This window comes from Ictidomys tridecemlineatus, chromosome 2, assembly GCF_052094955.1.
Source record: "Ictidomys tridecemlineatus isolate mIctTri1 chromosome 2, mIctTri1.hap1, whole genome shotgun sequence".
Lineage (NCBI taxonomy): Eukaryota > Metazoa > Chordata > Mammalia > Rodentia > Sciuridae > Ictidomys > Ictidomys tridecemlineatus.
Window position 1 is genome coordinate 217,200,160 of NC_135478.1, and position 27,953 is coordinate 217,228,112.

At 48.6% G+C, this 27,953-nt stretch overlaps 2 protein-coding genes across 4 annotated transcripts in view; one reads left to right on the top strand and one right to left on the bottom strand.

Annotated features, from left to right (window-relative positions):
* Positions 1-27,953, top strand: part of Tbxas1 (thromboxane A synthase 1) — a 154,780-nt gene that overhangs the window by 100,912 nt on the left and 25,915 nt on the right. For all 3 annotated transcript variants that reach the window (XM_078040635.1, XM_005332430.4, XM_078040636.1), the window contains one exon: positions 3,028-3,339. In XM_078040635.1, the coding sequence (XP_077896761.1) occupies positions 3,028-3,339 (312 nt within the window). The remainder of the gene's footprint in view (positions 1-3,027; positions 3,340-27,953) is intronic.
* Parp12 (poly(ADP-ribose) polymerase family member 12) overlaps positions 1-27,953 on the bottom strand; it is a 102,759-nt gene that overhangs the window by 9,604 nt on the left and 65,202 nt on the right. The window lies entirely within an intron of this gene.

A 27,953-nucleotide genomic window follows, 5' to 3' on the forward strand; every position in this document is an offset into this window, starting at 1 on the left:
ATGTGTGTTTGTGCAGAGAAAACGCTGCACAGATGTTAAAAGGTAAATATTTTTCTAAGCTCTAGCCGTTGGGTGGATTAGACACCTACATCCATCAGGACGCGTATTTTTCTTGGATACAACCATAAACCAGCACTGTTTTGGCCCTAAATGGGTAGTGTTCAGATAGCCTCCATGATGCTGTGGGAATAATAGGAACCGTCCACACTAATGTTCCTCTGCAGCGCAGAAGCCCTGGAGAGCAGCCCTTCCCTCCAACCTCATTAGCTGGAGGTGAAGGCACATTTCTGCAAGCCTCCGCCGGCCCGTTAACAGGCTGGCTGAGCTGGGGTCAGAGGAAAGACTGCCAGCTGCCCGCTGCCCCTGGAAAAACACATGGTTTGGACGCGGCTCTGCCATGTCATCATCCCCACCCCGCCCCCGCAAAGCCACACCAAGTCTCAGGGACCACAACTGTGTCGCAGCCTGAGGAGGTTCAAACGGACCACCTGAGAGGTCCAGGGATGCTGTGGAGTCCCTCGCTGGCTCGGGGAGCAGCGGGTGCTCCTTTCTCCCTGACACCACCCCCAGATCTCCACCCGACCCTGGTTCTGCTCTGCGTTCACAGGGATGTCGTGGGACTGCAGCAGCCACCAAGTTAGCCAAACAGCAAGAGGGATGCTGGGAATGCCATCCCTCCAGGATGCCACTTAGACATCTACAGGAGCAGGGTCAGGGCGGAATGAAGAGGCCGACTCTTGCTGACCCTTGGCCGTTTTCTCAGCTATTAGATGCCAAGCAGCAGCAGAGGCTCCCTTTCTTGGCCCCAACAAGTGCGACATCCACAGCCTTAGCCCTGAGCTCTGCTAGGGCTGAGCTCTGCTCATCAGACACCTCGAAGGTCACAGAGCGGGGATGCCTTCTGCTCTAAATAACTTGCAGTTGTTATCAAACCCAGCTCACCCTTCCTCAGAGGGTGTTTATGGCTTTACCTTTTGATTGGTGGAATTATTTATTGCATATCGAATATGGGCTCAGCACAGAACTAGGCACGTATGGGGGCTGGGCGGAGGAGCCTGCCCTGGGGATGCTTATAACCTGATGGAGCAGAAAAGGCAACCACACCTGAAATCACAACAATCTTCATAGAGGAATCACATTTTTTTAAAAAGATGGCATTACATGCTAATGTGTGGGGCATAGATTATTCATGCAATAGAAATTCAGAAGCCAATGAACTGAGAAAAGGCTGCAACTAGCAAAGTACTTTGAAATTAAAATATTTTCCTGGTGGGGGTTCTGATACTCTTCTTTTGCTGTTTTAATTCCATCAACTTCAGAAAGGAACATCATCTTGGTTGTCATTCATCACATTAAAGGGCATTTCAAAGAAGAGATGCACCAGGCATACACTTTGTTAATGCTCAAGCAATATGTAAACACTCCTATAGTTAAAATTAGTGTCCTAAAAATATAAGGAATATGCAAATTGCTGATAAGAAAGGTAGGGGAAATGGTAAGAAAGCTCTAACCACTTAAATGGGGGTGAGGATTTACTGAGAACAAAAGGGATGGATAGGAAGCAGAAAGCTAGGTCTGGGGGCTTTGAAGACATGCTCCATCGGTCAGCTCCATCCCCTGTCCCCCAGTTCTGTTGACTTTCTACCATGAGAGAAAACTTCTGACTGCCCAGAGGAGCTCTAAATTGCGCATGAGTGAGCAACTGAGCTTGGGCTCTGGTTTAAATCTATAAGAAGCTTTCTTGTGCTCTTATCAGAGAAACAACCAACAGTACAAACATATCAGAGTAAAAAGTGAATGCTCCCCTGGTTTCCCACCTCCCCCAGCTTACTAGGAACTGTTAAGTGTGGTTAAACATTGCTAAATGTTTTCCATGCAGAGATGTATACACATGATTACACATATTGTGTACTTATTGTTTTTACAGAAATTAGATTCCATGCATACGGCTCCCCAATGTTTTTTTGTTTGGTTTGCTTAACAAAGTGACTCCACACCTTTCCATACCAACCCAGAATGGCCTCATCTCAAATGGATAAAGGAAATGTAGTGTATAAACCCCGTGGAATATTATTTAGTCATTAAAAATAATGAAATCAGACTAGGGTTGTGGCTCAGCAGTAGAGTGCTCTCCTTGCACGTACAAGATCCTGGATTCTATTCTCAGCACCACATAAAAATAAATAAGTGAAATAAAGGTATAGTGTCCAACTACAACTAAAAAATAAATGTTAAAAAAAATGGAATCATGTCATTTGCTGCAACATAGATAGCAACTGTTATGGTATGTGAAATAAGCCAGACACAGAAAGACAAATGCAGCATGTCCTCTGTCACATGTGGAAACTAATAATAAAGTGGATTTTCTTTCTCATAGAAGTAGAAAGTAGAATCGTGTCATTAGAAGCTGGGAAGGATGTGAGGGAAGGAGAGGCTAGAGGGCTATTGAATAATGGTACCAAATCCTATTAGATTAAAGGATTAAGTCCCAGTGTTCTGTAGCACAGTAGGGTGACTATAGTTTACAGCAGCTTATTTCACATTTTGTAAAGAAATAAAAATGAGTTTGAAAGTTCCCAGCACAAAGAAATGATAAATATTTAAGGAGATGGAAATGCTAAGTATTCTGACTTGACCATCACACATTAAATACATTAATCACACTATACTCCATAAATATGGGCAATTAGGGGGGAAAAAAGCATGGTGCTTTTTTTTTTTTTTTTTTTTTGCGGTGCTGGGGATGCGCCCGAGGCCTCGTGCTTGCCAGTGTGCTCTGTGCCGCTGAGCCCCACCTCGGCCAGCCTGCCTTGTTGACCATCAGCGTCACAGTGTGCCCGCTGCTGCCCAAGTCTAGGGAACGATGAAGTGGTCTCCAGGTCCTGGCCATCTCAGATACCCCCGTGACAAGGATCCTGTTCCTACCGAGCTCTTCAAAAGTTAGGCCATGCGTCTCCTTCCTCTGTCCTCCAAGAAACCTCCTTCGGCGACTCTAAGGTCACAATGTGCATTTTGCTCTGTCCTTAGAGGCGGAGAGACTTCCTCCAAGCAGTGCTGGACGCCCGGCACTCTGCGCACTCCGTGGGCCTGGACGACTTTGACCTTGCCAAGGAGGTCTCCTCCTCTGGCAAGGGCACAGCGGACCCCTCCCAGCAGCAGCCCAGCGCCTTGTCCGCGCCTTTGACCGTGGATGAGATCGTGGGTCAGGCCGTGCTCTTCCTCATCGCGGGCTATGAGATGGTCGCCAACACACTGTCCTTCGCCACCTACCTGCTGGCCACCCACCCCGACTGTCAGAAGAGGCTTCTGAGGGAGGTGGACCTCTTCAAGGAGAAACATGTGAGTACAGGTGGGGTCCTCAGGGGACCAATTTTGTGCTCCTGGGAGTGAAACTTGTTTGACTAACTTGCTAATCTCACACCCTAAGTTCATGAGATGAAATCAGGCCGCTGCTGGCCTTCTCCATCTCTCTGGTCCAGTGAGTAAAATAGAGGGGTCAGAAAAACAGAAGGAAAAAAAGGCAGATGGTGTGGGAACCTTCACTGTCTGGGACTGCCCCCAAACTGGCCAGGGAACCTGCAAAGTCCCAGGAAGGTTTGGGCGTACACGGGCAGCATCTGGGAAGGAGATGTGGCCTTCCCGACACTGCCTGTGAAGTGGCCACGCTGGGGGAGACAGGTGTGAGCCAGAAAAGGCAGCTGGGCCGAAGGACAGGCCCAGCTGAAGCAGGACTGGAGACCGGCTGAGCTGAGGAGGGCCACAGGCGGAGGGAGGTGGAGGTGGCTGGTAAGGTGGGTCTGGGCCTCTGGGTATTCCTCCAGATCAGGCCCTTCACGGCCAACTTGCCTGGTTGGTGAGCCAGGCTACTTTCACCTCGTGTGTCTTCTGGATGCTTGTGCATGCGTGTGTGCACGTGTGTGTATGCATGTCGGCGGGGGCTTCGACCTGTGAGTTGTTAAACAGAATCATTTTAAAAATCTGTGCTTTCAAATGGCATCCTTTCTATTACATTCTGATGTCATTATTATTACCCTCACAATTTCGGAAGGTGGCTTGTTCTCTTATTGGAATCATTAGAAAAAAAAAATTGTATATAGTAAGCTACAAACTAATTCCTGGAAAATTTCACTTCTCTATCCTCCTGGGGAGGCAGAGGCAAAGTTTGTCTTTCTTCTCCATTAGCAGCTTTTAAACATTTGAAAACTGAGTCACTGTGTGATTAATTCTCTCAATTTGGGGTTCAACGTGAGCTTATGGTCCACTTCAAGTTCTGTGTTGTTATGGCAACTGCCAAGCCAGGTCTCCCAGTCCCCTGCTTATACAATTGATCTTTTGAGCCTAGATGCAAGAGTTTATATTTATTCTTATTACTGTTCAAGTCAGTCAAAATAATTTTGAATCTTGATTCTGCCATCTGTCATATTAGCAGTTCCTCCAGCTTTGTGTCATCTGAGACTTGCTAAGCATGTCTCCTATTTCATCTAAGTCATTGATTAAAATGTTGAACAGGACAGGGCTCCCTCCAGATTGACATTGATCCATCAATCAATATTCTTCGGGCATGGAGTCTCAGCAAGCTGCGAATCCCAATAACCCTAGCACCTCTCTCATCCTGTTTTATAGGTACTTATTTAATATTTGGTTTAAATTGAGGAGGGGGTGGAGGGACCAAAGATGATTGGAGCACACTGGAGCAAGAGAAACCAGGGGAGCTGGAGGGCTTCCCTGTAGGTACCTTTAGTTGCAGGTAACAGAAGCCCAACTCAAACTGATCTTAACAAAAACACAAACTCACAAATTTATATTTATGAATGCAAATAATCACACAGCTCAGGGATAGATGTTGCTTCAGGAAAATCTCTATCCAGGCCTCAAAATATGTGCTCAGGCTCCAGGATCTTCTGCCCAGTTCCTGGCTGTGCGTCCGTATGATGGGCCCCATTTGGGATCATGCTGTCCTCTGGAAGCTTCAGGAAGCCTGCCGGGAATGTCTGTGACCACACACTTCCTTGATCCTCCCCAGTGAAGAGGGTCTGTGGCCTCAACTTCCCAGCAAGAGTCAGGAAGGGCACTCTGATGGAACGCTAAGGTCACTGCCCATTCTGGACCCCATTTTCATGGTCAGGGAATGGGGGTCCCCATGGCCTCATGCCAATCAGACCCCAGCCCCAGGTCATTTGGCTGAGAACTTGGGAGAATGACTTCCTCAAGAATGCCGAAGGCGCCATCCCAGGAAGGCATCAGCAGGAGGCCCAGCCCCAAGTCCCAAATAAACCAGGAGGAGGTGCCCGGCAGCAAGTAGAGCTGACAGAGGAGAGGCTTAGAGAGGGGGCGGAACTCCGAGAGGTAGAAGTCCTGATGGGCACCTTGAGGGAACTTAAAGGCTGATTGATAAACAATTCAGTTGGATCTATTAAACGATATCTCCCTTCCATATTAAACCCGCCAGGGCAGTAAAAGGCAGCAAAAATTGATTCTAGAATATGGCTTCATTTGGAGAGCTACAGAGCCCTAGGAACCCGCCTATCACATGAGCTAAGACCCCGTCAGGCCTAGGTGAGCTTCCATCTAAAGCCCTCACGCACACAGGGTACCTCTGTCATGGCCTGAACTGACCTTGACCTTGAGGAGAGCCACCCTGGCCTCTGTCAATCAGGCCTTCTTCCCCGGGGGCCATCTCCCATGGGTTGTGCCAAATAGCCCAAGGCACGGAAGAGATTACCTGGGCAAATAAACTGAATATAGAGAGAAAGGTTTCCAAACTTGAGTGCATGCAAAATCATTTGATAAGACAATATAAAACGCATATTCTAGGGCCCTGGATTCAAGGTTCTGATTCCATAAGTCTGGGCTGGGGCTTGGGAACATGTATTTTTTAATAAACATCCTCAGGTGGGGACACTGGTTCCACTTGGAGAATGTAATCTTGGACTCTTAGGGCCCAGATCCCTCTTCCAAGAAAAAAAAAAACAGCATCCAATGCCCTGCTCCAGCCTCACAACCCCACTCTGTAGATCATATTCTTTCCTCAGGCAATGTTTGGGATGGTCTTTGACAAATGAGAATAACTAGTTGTTGTCTTTTAAAAAAATAAATTTGGTAGTCACAATAGCATTTCTTTGTGTGGCCTTGCTCAGGATACCCACTCGATTAAATTTGTAAGTTTTCTTTTCTTTCTTTCTCTCTTGTTTTATTTTTTTTAATTTTTAAATTTTTTTTTTTTTTACTATAATCAGAGCTCTGTTAATATGGGCCATCTGTCAGGACAGGGAAATGCAGATTAGATGTTCACACATTAGCTATTTTCCTGAAAATATTCCTGAGAATTTGCATGTAAAGTATGACTTGTTATAATTTTCCTGCTGGTTTCCATTCAACAAATATTTCTCGAGTGCCAGTTAATGCCAGCTCCTGGGGCTCAGGACCCTCCTTCACACCGTTTTTTGCTAGAGTAGAGAGCACCCACCCCAGGCCCCTGTGCCGCCTTTCCTTGGGCTTGTCCGCAAGGTCCCTGGATTCCAGCTGGAGTTCACTGGAGCTGCTTCCCCTGAGCCATTTCCTTCTACCAATGTCCTTTGAGCATCTGAGGGGAACCTGTCCCTCCAAAGAAAAGAGTGGGTATGTGCATTGAAACTCCTTCCCTGAGCGGTGACAGAAAGCGGCCCAGACTTCTCAGCCCCCAGAGCTACAAACTCCAGAGGGGCAGGCTGCTTTCAGACACCGCTGGATGCAGCAGCTCCAACCCCGTTCCCCAGCGGCTCTCTCACCTTCACTTGCTCCTTCGCCCTCTGGGAAGGTCCCTCTAGTCATCTCTAGATGGCTGAGTGACTAGTACTTTGCACCATGTGAACTCAGTGAGGTACAAACATGAAACCATGTGGTGTTTTCGCCAATTCTTTTTTTTAAAACATGCTTTCCTTTCCCATTTCCGGACACCTGGGGCAGATCTCAAAGGTGCCTGTCACTTTGAGGCATTAAAAAGTCCAGACCCATCTGGTTCCGATTAAAACTTCAGTCTCAGATGCAGCTCAACACTCTGCTGTGCCTTCCACCCAGGCCGACCCATGGCCCAAGGAAGCCACCCGGGAAGGGGTGGGGTCTGCTCTTCCTCCTGCCTTCTTCCTGCCGCACCTGCTGGACCCCCTTCTTCTCCAGGGCTTGGGTGTCACAAGAGATCCCAAGTCCTACCCTCCGGGGCTGCTGTCTGCACCTTCTTTGAGGAGCAGATGCAAGAGTGGTTCAGAGGGACTTGGGGCAGCCCCCACAACACAGTTCCCTGACCGGGGAGACCAGCTCCAGAGGCCAGCTCCCATTCACAGTTTTGGTGCTACAGTCTCCTTGTGGCAATCAGCCAATGATCTCATTGGCAAGAAGGCTTGAGCCTCGATGCCTCCTGTAGCATCCACAGGACCCACAGAAAGCACACTTCTTACCACACCAGCAGTGATCGCTCCCTCTGCCAGCCCCTCCCCCACCCTGACATCTCTTTCCAATTATCTATCCTCTCCTCAAACAGGTAGAGAGGGCAAATCAGCAATTCTGCTGCATTGTGCAGATGACCAAGGAGAGCAGAAGGCCAGGCCCGGGGGCTGCCTTCATCTCCATAAGTCATGCATAGACTCCGTGGTTCCCAGATGAGAGCCTCTCATTTTCCAGTTTCTTGTCATGCAGTCATGTTCCTTCTGAACTTTGAAACACCAGCTTTCCAAATTCAGGGGCCTAAGTCCAACAATGTCTGGGACAACCTCTCTTGTGTATTCTTGTACATGATGCGGCCACTCCATGCTGCCTGTGGTGCAGAGCCAGTCAATCCTTCCTAATGGTTAAAGACAAAGCTGGCAGTTTGCCTGGTTGCACACTGAACCATCGGGAAGTGAAGATGTCATCCATGAAGGTCGGTAACTCGGATGATATATTTTCAGCAGAACCAAACCCTGGCACAAGAAGGACACCTTAGGCGCTTCCTTCACCATTGGGGAAAATCTTATACATGTGTTTTGGCCCACATCTTCTGTCTGGCAACCTCCCATCTCTTACCAGCTACTTTGACCCAAATGACCTTGATTGCCTTTCTCCTTTCAAGGATGGACTTCTGTTCCAGTGTATAACACAGTCATAACCACTTGATAAATCATGCATCTAGGCTGCTTCTTCCTAGGAAACATAAATTTTCTTCCACTTCATCTGATTTAGGAATTTTGTATAGCCTCCCCTACACTTGTCCACCATCAAAAATCAATTTAGGGCTGGGCATGGTGGTGCACACCTGTAATCCCATCGGCTTGGGAGGCTGAGGCACAAGGATCATGAGTTCAAAGCCAGCCTCAGCAACTTAGTGAGGCCCTAGGCAACTCAGCAAAACCCTGTCTCTAAATAAAATAGAAAAAAAGGGCTGCGGATGTGGCTTAGTGGTGAAGCACCCCTGGGTTCAACCCTGGTACCAGAAACAAACAAAAAACCCCATCAATTTAGAAACTTCTTGGTCCATTTCCATTACTACAACAAAATACTTGAGACAAGGTATTTTATTCTAGACCAGGTATGTCTATTTTTTAATTTTTAAAGAATAGACATTTATTTTGCTCAGAGTTCATGGAGGCTGGGAAGCCCAAGAGCATGCTGCCAGCATCTGATCTGTTGGCATCTGACAAGGGCATCCTGCTGCATCATAACATGGCAGAGGCCATCACGTCATGATTCACAACAAGCATGCCAGCTCACCCAGGTCTCCTTCTCTTACAATCCCACCAATGACATTATAAGGACCCTACCCTCATTACCTCTTCTAAACCTCCCTACCTCCCAATGGCCCTACTTTCAAATCCCATCAGCTTATGACTAGGGGTTTAAGTTTCTACCCCTGAGTTCTGGGGACAATCAAACCATACAATTCCCTTTCTCAAGTCACTCAATCTTTTTTTTTTAAAAAAATGCTATTTTTAATGCCTTTATTTTATTTATTTATTTTTATGTGGTGCTAAGGATTGAGCCCAGTGCCTCACATATGCTAGATAAGCGCTCCACCACTGAGCCACACCCCCAGCTCTCAAGTCACCCCATCTTGAGGACACTCTCTTGTCCCCATGTTGCCCTAGTCATGCTGAAGAGGAGGCACTTTCATTAAATTCAATAGTGAAGGAGCAGAGAAGGGTTTATGTATTTATACTCCTTACCAAATTTTAAAAAAAAAACACCAATTTTCTAATAAGACCTTGTTGTTTGGATGCTTCATTTTGTCTTCTAATATATAATTTTGAAAAGGATGGGGGGAACAATCTGTTCCCACATCAATAATTTTTGTTACAGCTTTAGCAATTTGTGTTGAAATTATTGACTTTTGATCTGGCTAAACCATTCTCTTTTCTTCTCTTTGGTGCTGGACTGTGCCAGCCAAAATTTATGACCCATTTTCCTTCTGCTTAATTGTTGATATAAATCTACTGCATAGAACCCAGTTGTAAATTTATCACAAACTGGATTGGATTGATATACAGTCTCTCTTTAGGATAATTTGAACACAGTTATGCCTCAGAAGGAAGGCCAGATTCTTAAAACATCTCTTGAATAGCTGTTGTGTCCCTATTATAAATATCTAATTAAAATACAACATACTCTTCTTTTTTCTCTTAAGGGTAAAGGGACATTCCAAGCTGGTTATTTCAGCTGATTGGCTCACACTGACAGTAAGAACAAGGTTAGGAATTTGTTCTCGAAGCAGCCAGAGGATCTCAAAGGGAAAAAAGCATATTCCATGGCTACAAAAATTTATGTATATAACCATTTTACCCTCAACCAGCTATTTCATTAATATATGTCCTTTGTCGAAGGGGGAAGGGTTCAGAGAAAGAAATATGTGAATAGCCCAACATAAATTCATGCTCACTATGGAGAAAATTGTGTCCCAGTTGGGATCTTTCCCAGGGTCAATCTTCACACAAGCAGTAAGACACAGTCAACTTTGAGGTCAAATGAAAAGCTGGAAATGGGTTTTCCCCATTGGGAAGGTCCCCTGCCCTTTGCCCAGGTCTGCAGGGGAGTCACTGGAAGTGAACTCAGGTGTTCCCCACCAGCTCAAACCCAGCCACACAGGCCTTAGTGGCTCTTCAGAATCCCTCCCTTTCCTTCAGATGCCACATCTATGAAATAGACACAAAGCCACAAGGCAGAAGGAGAGAGGTAGGAACAAAGAACAACTTGCAGCCCTAATGTCCAACTACAACACAAAGAACTGGGGCAGTAACAGTGCAGAGCAGGCAACAGCCTGTAGCATAGCCACCAGCTGGAGCATCTCAGACTTCATCGTGGGTAGGGATCCCCTGGGGATATTGTTAAAAACTGCAGAATCTGATTTGCAGGGTCTGGGGTGGAGCCTGAGCATCTGCATTCTTAACAGCTCCCAGTCCACACTGAGGAACAATTCTGAACCCTAAAGCCTGCCTCTATCTTTTTTTTTTTCTGCCTCTATCTTTACTATGATGTCTGAAGTAGTATTTATCCCGAATGACAGAGGGGCCACTGGTCTACAATGGTTTACCTTTTGTGAATACATTTGAAAGGCTTCAAGAGAGTTCAATGAGTTTGATGGCATTTTCTTTATTGAGTAGGAGATAAGTGATGGAGGAATTAATCTAATAGACTTTAGAAGTATATAAATCTTTCCAAATTAATCCTAAAATCTTGCTTCCTTAAATAACTTCTCCATGGCAGGAAGTCAGGAAGTGCTTCTGAATTGATTTAAAGTCATTTTCAAAGCAGGTGACATAGGCACCCAGAGGTTTCTCTCTGGGTACTTGTGTAGACTGGGGACCTGTCACAATGGACACATACCCATCAGGCCAACCTCTTAGTCAGGGAATTTCATCTAGCCCATAACTCCCCCAAGGACCTCCTGGTGTACCCAGGAGCTTCGGACCCCTGGAGGAGGCATGGTAAAGTCTTGTGGCCAAAAGGCACTTCCCCTGACACCATCTCTCTGGGGGCCTCCATCAAGATCTGCACTATTTTCACTTTAGGAGTAAGAGCTGTGAGGTTGGGTGGGGCTTGGAAATCTATCCGACTTGCCCATTTCCTGTTCTTTCTGGAAGCATCCGACAGGCATCCTGACGAGTACCAGGGCAGGGCAGTACACAGCCTGTGAAGAAAGGCGTCTCTGGGTCCGTGCCTGGAACTCTATCTTGCAAATTGTGGTTTGTGGCCCCTGCTGCCAAAGCACTAGGTCCCAGAAGGAGGACAGGATAGAAGGCACTTCTGAGACCCGTCACTCAACAACTCAAGAGTCCCCAAAGCAGAGTGACCAGTCAGGCAATGGAGAAATTATCCATGATTATTATACAAACAGAAGGGTCTTTCTCTTCTTGGGGACATTTGTGGAAAGGTAGGCTGCGCCACATTGGGCTATGAATGGACTCCATCTCCGTACCCAGGACTCTAAACGCCTCCATTCCCTCTTCCTTTTTCTTATTTTCATTCTAGTTCTTCTTCCCAGATCCAGGGAGACCCAGAATGTCCCCTGCTCCACCTCCTGGCTCACTGCCCACTCGGGAGCCCTGGATGGCCCAGAGGCCTGTAGTCACACACAGCAAGGTGCCAAGGCGGGAGGCAGATAGAGGGGCAAGAAAGACTCACAGTGGTTCTTCTGGGCCACCTGCTTCATCAGGTGTAGCAGTTTTAGCAATTGAAGCTCCAAGTGCCCCCTATCCATAAAGTCCCTGCAGAGCAGAGGGAGAGGTGACCCGCAAAGAGATGTTCCTCCTGGGAATGGGCCACACCAATCAGCATGGATGTGGGGCTCCTCACGTGGCAACTGAGAGTATCTTATATTCCATATCTGGGTCTCCGGAGGGACCCACATTTGCTAAGTAAATAAGCTGGTGGGTGGTTTCCAGCAGTCTAGAAAAGCAAGAATCGAAAGCCACCGTGGGCTGCTACCTCCACAGGTGAGGCTCAGTGCTCTGTATGTCCACCCACTTGACATTGAGGTAATTGGTGACAGATGGCTCATTTATTTAACTGTTGAGCACACTATGGGCTCTTAGCACATCAGAAGAATGGGTTTCATTTCCAACAAATAGCTTTTGAAATAAAAGAATAAACACATACTTTTTTGTTTTGACTTCCCTGTACACTACTGACCAAAGCCACTTTTAGGGAGCAGGAACTTTGAAATGATGTCATCTGGTAAGAATTTAAAGACCCCTGGTCTCTACATAAACCTTCTCTCTCCACCCATCATTAGGCTGAAAATGTCACCTTTAGGAGGATCTTTGTTTGGGAGCAGGGAGCCACTTTGGCCCCCTGCTGGGCCTCCTGGTCGCCCCCAGAGCCCAGAACAGTGCCTGGCGCATAGTGGGCTGGTGAGAAATAGGCTGAGAGAGAAGGTTGAATGAATGCAGTTCTCCCTTCTCTAGCTGGAGGCTGGGCACAGTTTAGAGGGGGACAGGCCGGGGGCACACTGGGTGAAACATGTAGGTTCCTGCTTCCTGGAAGGAAGGAGTTGACTGGGTCAGAGGGGCCACTGCTGAGGGAGATGGAGGCAGGCTGAAGGGCCATGCCAGGTGGGCCCCACAGCCCAACAGTTGGACCCTCCAGGGTTCTCACGGGCACCACACAGACCCATGAGTTGACACCTACCATGTGTCAAGGCAAGAAAGGCAGGGAACCAGGACCCTTAGTTCCCAGGGGACTTAGGGGCCACCTAAGGCAGCTGCCCACTCAGGACAGACGTCTAAGAGATCTCACGGCTGGGCTTGAACGCTCCAGGAACAAGGAGCTCACTGCCTACCACCCCCACCCCTGCTGCCTGCCTGTCTGCAGCCTTGGGGAGTCCACTGGAAGTCTGAAAACTCCTGGCATCTGCCCAGGGCTCCTCCATGCTCATGCCAGCCACTGGGCATCTCAGAGCTGAGGAGGAAGGTGGGGAATGAGTCGAGAATTAGGGAGCTTTCCAAGAAGCAGTCCCTAGAGGCCCAGACTTTCCGGGAGGCCGGTTTTGCCCCAGGACTGTGGGCAGAATGACGTTTTGTTTCCGTGGTTTGGGCTTTTTTTTTTTAAAGATGGAGTTTTATGACTGAATACAGAATGTGTGAAAATATCAGCTCCGTAGGCCTGTTGGTCCAGGCAGAGGAACAGTCCACATCAGAAGGCAGGTTGGACTCCCTCGTGAATTGCCACGCGTAAGGTTTATGAAGTTAAGCGTCTAGAAATCTGTCTTTAAAATTTAAATATTTAGATTGGGTCCCTAGGACACAAGAAGCAATGCCTGTTTCTTGCCCACTTGGTTTGGTTTTTTTCCCCCCTTCTTTTTGGTAGCACAAGTTGTTTTCCAAAGCCTCATTCCTTGAACATTCCCGATAGGAAGAAGGTAATTAAACTCCACTGGTCTCCCTGGCTGGGACCAAACGGGGGCCAGAGCTGGAGGGAGCACTCGACAGACACCTGCAAACAGAGTTCTTGGTTTGAAGATGAGAAGAGGACCAGCCTCCCGGGCTGTCAGCTAGAAGGGCTAGAAAGCCACCCTGACTCAGTGCAGTGGGCCCCTCTCTGAGACATTCTAATTAGTAATCTGGGACAGGAAAGAGGACAAATTCCTCACCCCCGTAGCTCTGGGCAAGAACTTCAACTTGAAGAGTAATTGGCTCAAGTGGCTGACAAACGGAGAGAGGGTTCTTTACAGTCAAAACCTTTTAATGAACATGGCAAAGCTAGAGACCCCTGTTAAGTCACCGCATTTGGGATCCCGGGGCTGGTGCTGTGCTGAGATCCAGCTGGTACCAAAGCAGAGAGGGTTGTATATGAGAGATGAGCTCCCAACCACACTCCACCAAACCTAGACTTGACCACAGGACAGGCCCCCTGAGCAGGAGGGAGCCCCAAGACCCACACTGGCCACAGCCTGAGCACATGGGGCACCAAAGCTGTCACTCACAGGCAGTACTTCATGGGTACTGACATAATCACTTTGTTCCTTAGTTCTCCTGTCTTTAAAATGGGGATAGTAACACTATGTAGCTCATGGGGTTGTTGAGATAAAGCGAGTTCACACACTTCCTAGGTTTGGAACAGTACTGACATTACATCCGGGTTAGTCCTGTCATCCCCCACCCCATGCCTCAGTTTCCTTGACTGTAAGCAGAAGGGATTGGACTAGCTCTCCACTGTCGAGGAGGATGATGGAATGGTTCTATGGCAGGCCCTAAGCCAAACACTTTACACACGTGTGAACTTGATCCTTGCAATAACTTTATGAAGCAGGACCGATCACCAAGCCCACTTCACTGGTGGGGAAAGAGATCTGCAGAGGAACAGAACCAAGAGGAGAGAGAGAGAGGTTTATTTTTAAGGATTCAGCTATTGTGATTGTGGGGCTGAAAGTCTGGAATCTGTGGGGCAGGATGGCAGTTTGGAAACTCAGGCAGGAGTTGATGCTATGGTCCTGAGACAGAATTTCTCCTGCTGGAAACCTCAGCTTTTGCTCTTAAGGCCTTCAACTGGTTGGATAAGGCCCACCCACCTTACGGAGGGTAATCTCCTTTACTTAAAGTCAGCTGAATGTAGGTGTTAACTACACCAGCAGGACACCTTCGCTGCAGCACAGAGGATATGTTTGATATAATGTCTGGATGCTGTAGCCTAACGAGGTTGACGTGAAGGTTCTGCTCAAGAGGGGCTTGGGGAAGATGGATAACTTAAGATGAGGGATGCATCAGGAAGGGCATGTGAGGCTTGGCACACGCCTGTCCATCACAGTACCGAGTCTGTTCTTCTCATCACTGTCTCTAGTGTGGCGGGATCCTCGAGCCGTAGTACTCCTGTCCAACCGGCCGGGCAATCATGGCTCTGTGGTTCCATAAAGGGGAGCTTCAGGGCCACCTGCTGATGGGGCAGCTTGGAACTGGGTTTGCACCATGCTTTTGCAGGACCAGGGAAATGCCAACTGCCCTGCCTACCTGCCTCAAGGGCACGCACCCCCTCGCCAGTCACCTTCACCAGCACCATCCTGGACCTGTCACCCTCGTTCTCCGCCCCAGGGATAAGGTTTCCTGGAAGGTCCTGGTTTTGCCACAGCCTCATTCCATGTCCTCATTTCATCGTCCATCCTGTGAGTCTGAGAATTCTTTCTTGGTGGCCCTCATAGAGCAGAATGAATTGCACACAGGTAACTGCTCCCCTGGAGGAGAGGAGGTTTCCCCCTAAAAGTTTCTAGGTCCCTGGATGCTTAATCCACTTGGCAAGGACATTTCTGAAATGGAGACCTGATTTGTGAACCATCTCGTCCCACTCATTGCAGAAGGTTCTGTGGCCACCCCAGGCTTTCTCTTTGGGTTCTGCCCCCACTGGCCCTTTTCCCTAGCTGCACTTCCTTGGAGTTGGTTTGCACTATGTGCACTGTTAAAGGACATTCAACAAGCACCTGGACATGTGTCTTGCAGCCCACTTGCCATCTGGACCCTCTCTCTGCCCACTGCTGGGCTGCCTCTGCCGAGCAATGGCGCTGCCCCTGTTTAGTCAGCTATTTCACCGCTGTGACTAAAGGGCCTGACCAGAACAACCACAGGGGCGGAAGAGTTTATTTGGGGGCTCATGGGTTCAGAGGTCTCAGTCCATAGACAGCAGGCTCCGTTCCTCAGAGCTCCAGGTGTGGCAGGACATCATGGCAGGAGAGTGTGGCAGAGGGAAGCAGCTCACATGTTGATCAGCAAGCAGAGAGAAAGGTCTCCACTTGCCAGATACAGATGTATACCCCCAAGCCACGCCCCCAATGCCCACCACCTCCAGCCACACTGCCACTGCAGTTGCCACTCCTTATAGTTGGTTTTCACTATGTGAAATGATCAGGGGATTAATTCACTGATTGGGTTAAGACTCTCACAACCCAATCATTTCTCCTCTGAACCATCTTGCCTTGTCTCACATGTGAGCTTTTAGGGGACACCTCATTTCCAAACCATAACAGCTCCAGTTCTGAGATCTGTAGGAGATCAGGTGGATTCTGTCACCAGCCAGCCTGCCCTTGCCTGCCACCAAATGCCATTTTCATCTATCTCAGAGACTCCTGGGAGTTCTGGCTGGCAGGGGAGGACCAGCCTGGCATCTTGAGACTGTGCAGGTGCCCCCCACCTTTCCTCTCAGAAGGTAGCAAGACCTCCAACCCTCACTGAGGCCCCTGATTCTTTTACTGCAGCAAGATGGGCCTGCTTTATACCGAGCTTCAACATGGGGTTATGGGGCTGTCCCAGGCTGTCCCTAGACGCAATCTGACTCCAGATAACTAGAGATGCTATGACAGTTCCAGGTCCTCTATGTACCATCTGCTCATGTCACCAGCCAGGCCAAGGGCTCACCTGCAAATCAAGGCCTAAGAGCACCCAGATATTTCCACATACATCCTCAAGAACTTTAAAAATAGCAATGCTTGGGATCCATCCCTGGAGATTTCTGATGTGGTTGGTCTGAAGTGCTGTCTGGGCTTCTCAAAAGCCCCTGGGAAGGGCTGGGGTTGTGGCTCAGTGGCAGAGCACTTGCCTAGCATGTGTGAGGCACTGGGTTCAATTCTCAGCACCACATAGAAATAAATAAAAAATAAAGGTCCATTGACAACAAAAAAATATATATATTTTTTAAAAAGCCCCTGGGGATTCTAGGGCACAACCCACGTGAAGACCCATTGCCACCGTGCCATGAGGAATCAATGCCAACCTCACTTTAGCAGTGCACTGCATTACTAAAGACAGCACTGACTTGTAAATGCTCAGTTGGAACCGCTGTTTGCTTCTAGTGAAGTCCCTCAGAGGTTATGAGGAAATAGCGGGCTCTCTGTGATCATGCTGTGGCCACATTCAGCCTGTCCAGAGAGCCAAGAAACCAAATCCCTGGCAAGACCCATGAGACGGTTCTCTGGCAGCATTCGGCTAATGAGCCAGTTTGAAAGCATCTCATAGATTTATCAACCCACCCCGGGAGGTCATCTGGTCCATGCCCACCCTAGGACTGTGAGCAGCAATTTCTCCATCCTACCAACAAGGCCACTGAAGCCTGAGGACATCCCACCTCAGACCCACACCTTTATTCAGAATTAAGGCAAGGCGGTTTTTTGCTGTGGGGTGGTAGGGCGAGCAGTATTCATTCTGTCTGTCTGTCTGTCTGTCTCTCTCTCTCTTCTAACCTTTCACCCGTCTTTGAAAAATCTCATTTGATTATTCTCCAGTCTGGCTGCAAATTAGAAATTTGTAGACCAGAAAAATACTAATGACAGTGATCGCCACCCCCATAATAGTAAACATTTATGGGGCACCATAATTATTCATAATAATTTTTATGTGTTAAATAAATCTGACCTTACTGTAAAGGACTAGGCCCTGTTAACCAAGAATCCTAGAAAAAAATTAAAGTCTCCTAGAAGCATCTCCCATATTGCAGGAACCATTTGGTAATTTTGGTTATTTTGTTTCTAGACTTCATTCACTGTGGTCTCTCGAACAATTTCAGGGGTACTGTCCATCTTTCCAGTTCTCCGTAACCTGGGGCCAATTGTAGTCCTCTAGTATCTGTGCTAAGGCCTGCTATGGAAATACCTTGTTTCTCGCCTGTTCTTATCAAGGAGTGACCCTGTGGGATCAAGTATTCGATATTGAATAATATTGATAATAATGATGGAGGCCTGGCATGTATTTCAGTGGTAGAATGCCGAGGCCCTGGGTTGGCTCCTAGCACCATCAAAAATAATGATGGTGGTGGTGGTGGTGGTGGTGATGATGAGGATGAGGATGACTATACATTAAGTGGGCTTTAACTAAATCTGAGAATATAATGAACACATGCTCTGTGCTTGGGGCTGAGCCAGACAATTCTAGCAACCATTTCTGTATCATCCCCCACTTTTATAGATTAAAATGAAATTGAGACTCAGGGATGGAGTGTCTGGGCCAACTTCAAGGCAAAGCATGAATCTGAACCCAGATCTACTAATGCCAGATCTTGGGAATGACCACTAACTCTGTGGTAGATTATTCCATGAAAGTAGATGATTGTCCAAAGTGGACAGCACATGGATCTTCAGCTTTAGGCAACTAAGCAATCCTAGTAAGTCAAGATGCATCTGTCCTTACCATGAAAATTTAATTTACATCAGTAGCCAATGAACAGGTCAAATATAAAAATACATAGCAAAAAAACCCACTAAGCCAAGAAGTACATTGTTTCTTTTACTTAACATTTGACCAACTTCCATTCTCCTTGTCTGCCCTTGGGTGCCTTAAAATAAAATTGTATGCTTCCATGTAACATTGGTTTTTTTTTTTTGCCTATGTAAAATCTACCATATCAAGAATTCCTCTATTCTTCCTGTCCCTGGAGTTTCGACAGACACTTTCTTCCCTCAGGAATAATTCATATGTCAAACCTGTCATTTTTCACTGTATCTTGTGGCATTTTCTCCCTGTCTCTCAAAATTTACTTAAAGCCCACTTAATAAGGTCTGTGGGTGTCCTTCTCGGGCTTCATGAGATTTCTGGTGTTACAGGCTATAATTTAGCAAAACAAATCCTTCCCATGGCTGGTGTCTAAACACTATCCTGTTACATCTACTTACTTTTCTTTTCCAAAGTTAAGGTCGATTACTGCAGGAGGCATCACCCATGTCTCCCAACTCTTTTCTGTATCAAATACCAAAGGCTTTGGAGATGAGGGGCAGGTTTCTTCTGATCAGTTCATTCATTGGCATGTGAAGTAGCTGAAGTGGGAAGTGGTCCATGGGTCCACTTGGAAATGCACTTCTAGAAACCAGCACCTCCCCACGGTCCATGTCCCAGCAGTAGGCAGTGTCTCCGTGGCTGGGAGAGCTGGTGACAGCAGCCAACTGGCATTGATCTTCTGTGGTCATTTCACAGAGTTGGATGCCACCCACTTGAGAAGGAGTTTCCCATCACAGGGCATCCTTCCCCTCTGCCTTCCCCTCCTCCTGCCTCCCACTCCCTCCTCTTCTCCTCTACTTCTTCTCACAGACAGGAAGACACTTCTGCTTGCTGACCCCTAGACACTCCGACTGTAGGCACCAGGAATGTGGGGTCCTCTTTGTCCTCACATCCAGACACATCCAGTAGGTTCTCGATAATTCATTGAATAACTGAACATTGAAATTAAAGAAACTTAGAGATCATTTGATGCGCTGCCTTCATTCTGTAGATGAGGAAACTGGGGCAGAGGATGTTGGGAGAGGCCCGGTTGGGGTTGGTGTGGCTTCCAGCTCCCAGGCCCATGCTCATTTCTCTGCATATCTGAGGACCTCAGCAACTTCTCTTACAAGGCGGGGTGGAGACAATAGTGCCCTTTCCTCTGCCCATCCACCTTTGTAGCAGGGTGGGTCTGTACTTGTAAGGGGCCCCGTGGTACAGCCCCCAAACACCCCAGGGGGACTACTCCGTCAGTAGCTCTAGTTCTGTTGCACATGAAGGTTCCCAGTCACCTGCACAGGCCTCCCTGCCTCCTTCCCAGAGTGTCATCGACAGCCTGTTTTCCAAGCCTGGCCTGGCCTGCTTCAGAGATTCCTTGAGGCCATCTGGCTTCCTGTCCTTCTCAAGGCTCTGCTCCCTGCCAGTTTGGGGCTGTCACATGCCCTTAGCAAGGCTGACCCCTCCCTTCCAGAACAGACATGGGCATTTCTTCCCACCTGCAGTATTCAATTTTTTTAAAAAAATTATAGAAGCTAAAACAAAGATGCCGGGTGTGTACCAGGAGGCTTCAGGAGGATGACAGCCGTCAGTGAGAAGATCAAGCAAACCTTCCTAAGGCTAGCCCGTGGCGCGGGCTTGTGGGTGCTCTGAATTTTAAATCAGCCAACTGGTGGCCATCACTGTGCACAGAGAGGGAAACGGCAGAGAGGGCTTTGTGCCCTGTGTGTGTGATTCCCAAGAAACAGGATGGCACGGAGATTAGAGAAGGAATCATTCCCCCCCTGTGTGTCCATGACGCCCTCCTGCACGCGGCTCGGGGGCTCCTGGCAGGAGGTGCCCGTCTCCCGTGGATCGTAGGGCCACTCTCTGCTCTCATTCCACGCCAAGCAGCATTTCTCTGGAAAGTCATTAAAATGGAGGGAGGGCAATCACTGGCCACTCCCGGGGATTGTTCCTGAGGATTTTAAACAGACCATAAGTAATTCAGTGAGTCACTCACGAAGGGCCTGCTGCTGTACGTCCCGGGCAGCCGCATTCAGACAGAGCCAAAGGTGAGCTGCAGCTGCCGAAATGCAGAGCAAAACTCTTATCAGAAGATGTCATTTTTTTTCCTAAATGTCATATATACAATTTTTATTGGAGCATGATGATAGAGAGTGAATAACTTAACATAAATTTGCATAATACAATACAGCTGTTAATTTATGATCATATTAAGACACAAAGTTTTGTAGTTTGAGGCGTTTAAAAGTCTTAATCTTCTGAAACTTTCCCTCCTGTTCGCTGTTTATTACTTACTTAGGGTTGCCAGATAAAATATAGGCGTCTGGTTAAATTTGAATTTCAAATAAACAGTGGCTAATTTTTTAGTATACCTCATGCAATATTTGGGATATACTAAAATTAGTCATAGTCTGTCTGAAATTCACATTTCCTGACCCTTTCGTGGCAGGACACAGGGGACTGTCATGCAGGGAAGGCACTGAGTGCTGAGACCTTGTATCTGCGTGCTGTGGGGAGGCTGGCTCTCCTCGGACACTCACAGAGTCCAGGGGATGGACCGCAGAGGTGCTGATGCAAAGGGGGAGACTGAGGCAGGCAGCGCACCTGGGCTTTTGGGGCGGCACCCCGTGTGTGACAGCTTTGTTTTCAAACTTTTCTGACTACAATTTCATCATACGATATGTAATTGATAATTCAACCCGGAACGTGCAGAACTGTGTCATTGAAATGAAAGTCTGATGAAAGGGTGTGCAGCCCTGTGTTCTCTTCTGTTCTCTTCCATCTTTTCTAATCCTGGTCTTGACCTTCTGAATTGGATTCACAGACTTCCTACAGGATCACAGCCCCATTTTGAAAAGCACTGGGTTAGAGCATCACAATTCCAGAAAGTGAATGAGATTTTTTAAAAATCCACTTTAAAAAGGAGGAAATGAATCAATTAAGAGACTCTCCAAGGCCGTTTTTGCTCATTTCTGACCAAACAAGGAATAAAACTTAGGTCTCCCAACACCCGAGCCTGGGTTTTTGGTTTCACTACTCTTTCGAGAATCCAGTTTCCTGGTCTTCAAGTTATTATCCACAGTCTGGGGTCCACTTTCGCCTTATTCTACACCATCATGTGACTCGTGGCCATTTTCTTATCACCTCTTTTTCTTCTCAAATTTCTAAGCTTCGTATCACTCCTGGTCTGAACTGGCTACACTGTTGCTTTTGGCATCCATCTGACTTAAGTCAACATGTAAACTCATTCATGGGGTTCTTACCCTTTGATCTTTAGCATCTTACTGCTAAAATCTTGTCTCACTCTTTCCATGCTCAGGAGATCTTGGCCCTGAAAGTTCCATGTGCTCTAACTGGAATTAGCACCAGCGGGTAACATAAGAAAAACACATTAACTATTATTTGCTACTATTTGTCCTCCCTAATTTACAAAGTAGGCAGGGTATCTGATACTCAAAGTATTTCCTTTTAGAGTTAAATAAACAGAAGTTCAGACAGGTTAAGTGCTTCTCCCTAGTCACACAGCAAATCCAGAATCTCAGTCATCTTGCTCCAACCCTTAGCTCTGTTATCAGGACATGAGTTGCTAAGCTGAGGTGATGGCAAACAAGTAAACAGGAAGGGGAGGGGAAAAAAAAACCAGCAAAGCAAGAGATGTGCATGTATGTTGTATTTTCTCGCCTACTCAAGTCTAGATTTTCAAACCACATACAGAACTCCAGAATTTTGCCATTGCTCAGTTACCATGCTCTGGGTTTTCTCTGTGGGATACCTGCACCACACACTCTTTATCCCAGACAAATCTCAAAAAAAACCCTTGTTTGCAGAGGATCTTTGTCCATTCCTCCTCCTGTGACTGTCCCATGGGTCATCTTGGGTGGCAGAATCCAAATCCAGAGTTCCTTCCAATTTTTTTATTAGTTCACTGATCAATTTACAGGGAGAAATGGATTTGGCGCCCTCCTTCCATCCCATGGGAAACACTTTGCATTTGGTTCCTCTTGGCCCAGCAGCTACTATACCAGCTGCCATCGGACCCCACAGGGCTGGGCACAGAGAAGCCAGGAGCAGCCCCCAGAGTGCTCGCAGCAAGACTCACTAACAGCGTTCCCCAGGCCTCACAGCCATGCACTAGTTTTACCTTTACCCACCCTCTGCTGGGGTAGGTTGATAGCTAAGGGCACAGACTCCAAGGGCTGATCCTTTACTCGAAGCTGGGCTGGACCCTGACCATACAGAGTCTCCCTGGGCCTCAGGTCCCCACCTGCTGAAAGCAGGGAATAATGGCATCTGCCCATAAGTGACGGGCTGATGCCGTGGGCTGACGTATAGAAAGTACCCGGCAGAGCAGGCACCTACATTGTTTCTAGTTTTGCTGCTGGAAGATCAGACAATCCTCCAGACCTCCCTGTCATTCCCATTTTACAGCCATCTCCAAAACATCTCTCTCCTGCCCTGCCCACAAGCCTCTGTCCCCCAGGGCCTCCGTGTTCCACACCCTTGGTGACCAGGGTCCCCCCTGCCACTCAGGGTTGTGCCCTCCTTTTCCCTAAGAACTTTTTCTAGGCCTCCTACTCCCCCAGCCAAACTCACATTGTTGACATCCCATCTTCACAGAAAACTCACAAAATAATCATCAAATGGCCAGGATCTGAGAATCCAGAAGGATTCCAGAGCTAATCAGTGGATCCCAGCAACCAAGGCCCAGATGTCCTTTCCTAGGTCTCTCCTGGAATGGATCTGCCCATCGCACAGGGAATGAGGGCTTCAGCTCTTCTTCAGGGAGCCGCATTGCACACGGCTGGGCCCGACCACTGTCCTTCCATTGGCCTGCTTTCCCACCTCCCACCCATGGCTTCAAACTCATCTCCGAAGTTGAAGTCTCTACCCTCCGGTGTCTGCAACTTGTCTCCATATCACGAGATTTCACATCTCCTACCTCTCCTTGTCCCCCTCCAGCTGACTGTCTGTGCCCCTCTGGAGGATGCCCAACTCAGAACACAGCAGACCTCATGTGGGATGATGGTGCCAGGTGGAGCTTGGCGCTGCTTCCATGATGTTAATCTCCAAAGGCCAGGGTGGCCCTATCATAACTCATTATCAGATTATCATCCCTGAATTACTGAGATTATCTCAATTATTGTCACTCTGCACAATGACCAGCCCTATAAATTTATAAGACCCTGGATAAAAAGGAATGTTCCTTTCTTTGGTTCCCCAAATTAACTCTTCCAAGTATTCTGGGGTTTGGAGAACACTTCCCAATTTACCCTCCCCCAACTTTTCTTCAAAACCCTTAGTACTTGTGACTTCACATGCGAAGTGTGAAGTCTGTCTCCTCCACTCACCTAAAAGCCTCATGTAGGGAAGGACCCACCTAAGCATCCCAGTGCCCAGTACACTATCTGGGCCGTCACAGGTGCCCTTATGATGCGTAGGTGGGCCACCTTTATAGATGGTAGTCCCACTTCTTCTCATCCAGTCCTTTCCCACTGTGAGCTGGGCAACTGGGGGTCCTAACCTCAGGTGTCAGCTGGACGACCTTCCAGGAACCTGCTCCCAGCACAGCCTCAGGACAGGGTCCAGCATTCAGTGAGCATCAATGGGGGGGGGGAGGGAGCAAATCAAAGAGGTGATCAGGCCCACCAGAGAAGCGGTCCATCCAGGCAGGCTGATCTGAGCAGAGGAACCCCATGGATGGATACGGGAACCATGCACGTCTTTAATTGCAGAAGTAGTGAGTACCCACTGAGCTACTTCCTGCACAGACATTGATCCTAATGCTATCAGAGAGCCACGCTTTGTACTCACTACAACTTTATGGAGCAGGACTAGGGTGTGACACTAAAGCTGCACAAGTTGGCTAAGGCCACACCACGGGTCAGTGATGATACAAATGTGGGCAGTGTGACTGCTGTGTGCTTCTAACTACTAAGCAGTACTGGCTCCCAAGGTGGGAATTTGAAGTAGCATGCAGGAAGCAGCCCTGGACACATTCCCAGGCTGTCTGTAAGAGCTAGACTTGGTATAATACAGAAGCCGTGGGCTTAGGAGCTTAAAGATACAGCTGTGGGCCAACACCCAGCCGGGGTCTCTAGTGGGCCTTCTCAACCTTGGCTGCACTCTCGAGTCACCTTGGGGAGCTTAATGCCTACAGAGTATGTCATTGGTCTGAAGGGCGACCTGGGCATCTGGGTATTCACAAGCTCCCTGATGGCTCCACAGGCACATTCAAGGTTGGGAACCACTAGGAACTGAAATACAGAAGGAAGCCGCTCTTTCGTACCTACCAGAGCTCAGGGGCTGGGAAACCCAGAGCTGGAGTCTTGTTCCTGCTCCCTAACCAAGGCTGGAAGTTCAGGTTCACACACACACACTGAAGGAGAGGCCAGGATGGGCCAGGCCAGAGCAAACGTGTACCAGCCGAGACTGACTGCGAGTTCCCATGCCCCAGGCCCAGGACCGCCTGGCAATTTTGTTTGACTGTGCTTTGCTCTTTTTCAACTTGCCTGCCAATAATTCTGATAGGAATGCCTAGGAATGAAGTGCAGGTCCAGTCTCACCCCGTGTTCCCAGTTTTATTCGCCATAAAACCTAAAACAGTCACCTAATTAGAAAACACATGTTTGGTTACAACAGATTTCTCCCACTAAGACTAGTCAGCAGAAAGAAAAGTAATTCCCCAGGATGTTAAGAGCTTTCTGAAATTAGTTCCAGACGTTTTTGCCTTCCATCTATAGGATCCTGGCCCTAGTTTTAATTTACTTTAAAATATATACATATATTGAGATTCTAAGGAATCTGGGAGTCATTAAGATTAGAGCAGGTTGACCCGGTCACCCTGATCTTGGCCTGAGAGACCTTGGGGGTCACAGGGATATCCCAGAAGGTAGTGACACCTCTATGAAGAAATGGCATTTTCCTATTGACAGATTACCAGTTTCACAAAATTTAACTCCCAAACTAGAAATCCAACCCTTCCTGCCATTAGCATACTTTTGGGGGAAAGGAGTCTCTTTCTTAGCTAATTGAAGAAAAAAAAAAATTACAGCATCCTATGGGTTGGGCCAAAGTGGGCAGACATCAAAATAAGCAGACGGGGGCTGTCCAACCCACAGGCCTGTTCCAGCAGCATGCCGGGGGATGGGGTCAGAAAGAGGCAGCCCACAAGCTGAGCACAGCGGCAGAGGTTTTGATTTGCTTCTTAAAGTTGAATTAATTGCCCAAATATAAAAAGCAGGAGAATTCTACAAAAAAAAAAAAAAAAAAATCTAGATTCCAGCTTTTCTTGGAAACGATGGAAGCTCAGGCCACTAAACCACCCCACAGCAGCCATCTGCCAAGAAAGCGCCTCCAACCCCGTCAAAGCCCAGGTACCGTGGCCCTCCCCCATCACATCCCTGCCCCTGGGCCCACCGACTCGGGGCCACAGTGCCCACCAGGCTCTGTGGGCCTGGGGTTTGCATCACCATCTGAGCTCTATGCCCTTGGCTCTCTGCCTGGCCCCAGACTCCTTGTTTTGCATTTCGACTCCCAGAGACCCCTCCTCTGCTGCTTCTCCTGCCAACCTTCCCATACCACAGACCAGTCACCTCCACTTGCCTCAGCTGCCTGGACCTACAAAGCTTCTTTGTACCCTCAGCCTGGGCCGCGCCGACTTGTAGGATGTGTGTGGTGCTGCCTTTTTCTTTCTTTCTTATTTATTTATTGGTACTGAGGATTGAACTCAGGGCCACTCGACCACTGAGCCACATCTCCGGCCCTATTTTGCATTTTATTTAGAGACAGGGTCCCACCGAGTTGCTTAACGCCTTGCTTTTACTGAGTCTGGCTTTGAATTCAGCCTCCCGAGCCGCAGGGATGACAGGGGGTGTGGTGCTTTCTTGGTCATGATTCACAAGGCATTCTGCCCTAGCGGCACCATTAACCACCTGCCATTAACTCCAGACCCCAACCCACCAGCACACGAGCCTGAAGTCCAGGCAGAGGGCAGAAGGCTCAGCAGACAAAACTTTTAACTGGCATTCTGTGTGTGGCAGGAGCAGGGATGCCCTTGGTCAAGGGCATGTGAGGTGGGCCCTATGCAAGCATCCCTGCTGGCCTGGCTGGCTATGCAGAGAGGTGGGTTTGCCCAGGCAGGGAGACCACCAAAGCCAGCCCAGAAAGAGAGCACTCAAGGAAGGAGACGGCATGTTGCAGGGTGAACGAACCCTTAGAGGACACTGGTGTCCCTCTCCTGCTCTCTTTAGCCCCATGTCCTCTGGCCCTGCTTTTAGCAGGAGTGAAGAGAGCCGTGTACACCATTATCTTCGTATACCTTCCAAATAGACTTGGGAGTCTGGCCAGGTCCTCAAGAGTGACCCTGTTGGCCCCAGGGCAGTCTCTGGGCTCCTGTTCCTCATCTGAGAAGACAATGCCGGCTGGAGTTAGAGAAAGGGGTTTAAAAAATTGGACTGGGAAGCCCCCACTCCCAAATTAGCTATAGTAAGGAGGGTAGTCGCCCTTTGTGTGAGCCTAATGCCAGAGAGTCCACAGGTGCCCAGAGAGCTGAATGTCGAGGCCAAGGGAGAGGAAAAGGTTAAAATTCTTCATAGCTGGCCCCACCATGAGCAAGGGCTGCAGAATTCCTGACTTCCTGTCCCTTGCCAACAGCTGCCCCAGCCCTGTGCCACCTGGATGAGACTAGCCCTCACAGGCCAGAGCAGCCAGCGACATGCTCTCTGCCAGACGCAGAGGGGGACCCACGAGGTCTTTGCAAGGGTCTCTCCCAAATGAGCTGAGCAGGGGTCCCCCAGCATCCCCCCTCTCCTGGCCCACAGTTCTTCTCCCAGTCACCCCAGGAACCCCTGCTCCTACATTCTCTGGTTCTGAGAGGACCTGTTTCCTATGGCCTAGATTGTTCCTTCAGCCTCCTGCAGTCTGCGGTCACACAATAGTCAAGTGACAAGCACAGCCCCGCCTGTCCTGCCTGACAGGAGGATCCTACCCTTTCCTGTGCCTCCTTCTTGTCACTGTCACGGACTCTGGAATTTTATGACAGACTCAGGTTTTTATTCACTCCAAACTCTGAGCCTCTCTCTGAGCAAGACTCCGCCATCTCCTGCCTACTGACCTTACACATGAACTTGCCTCTAAGCCTCAGTTTTCTCTTCTGTAAAATAAACCTCGATGAAATGACACTGGTGAAACTCGCCCCGGGCCTGCCCCACAGGATGTGGTCCGCAAGGCTGAGCACAGTGGCTCGGTAGGAGCCTCGGTAGGAGCCCTTCTCATAAATGACATCCTTGGTTCCGCTCCTGACCCTCCCCCAGGCTAGGCTCTTTCTTTCTGGCCCCCACAGCTGGCTGCCCCAGAGCGAGGTGGCTGTGAGGGGAGATCTGAGAACATCGGCCAGGGCAGCCCAGCTGGCAGCCAGTGGGCGGCTTACACTTGCACGTGGGTCTGTCCACCAAGAAAGTGCCAGCAGCCGCGTCTCCTGGTGGAAGCGGACACCTCAAGGGTGGACAGTTGGAGGCATTTGTTGCCACTTAGCTGTGCAGTGACCAGCCTCCCAGACCCACATCCTGTCTGGTGGCACATCACCTTGGTGTCTTCCAGGGAGCCCAGCCTTTTCGTGTCCACTGGGAGGCCCTCCCATTACCACAGTCCCAACCCTTGGGACCCCTGTCCTGGACCCCACAGGGCCAGCTCAGCCGTGCCCACTCCATCAGGGCTGGTACGTCGGCTTCTCTGCAACTGCGCGCGTACCCACCCCCACACTGCTTCCTCCTTTCCCTAATTACC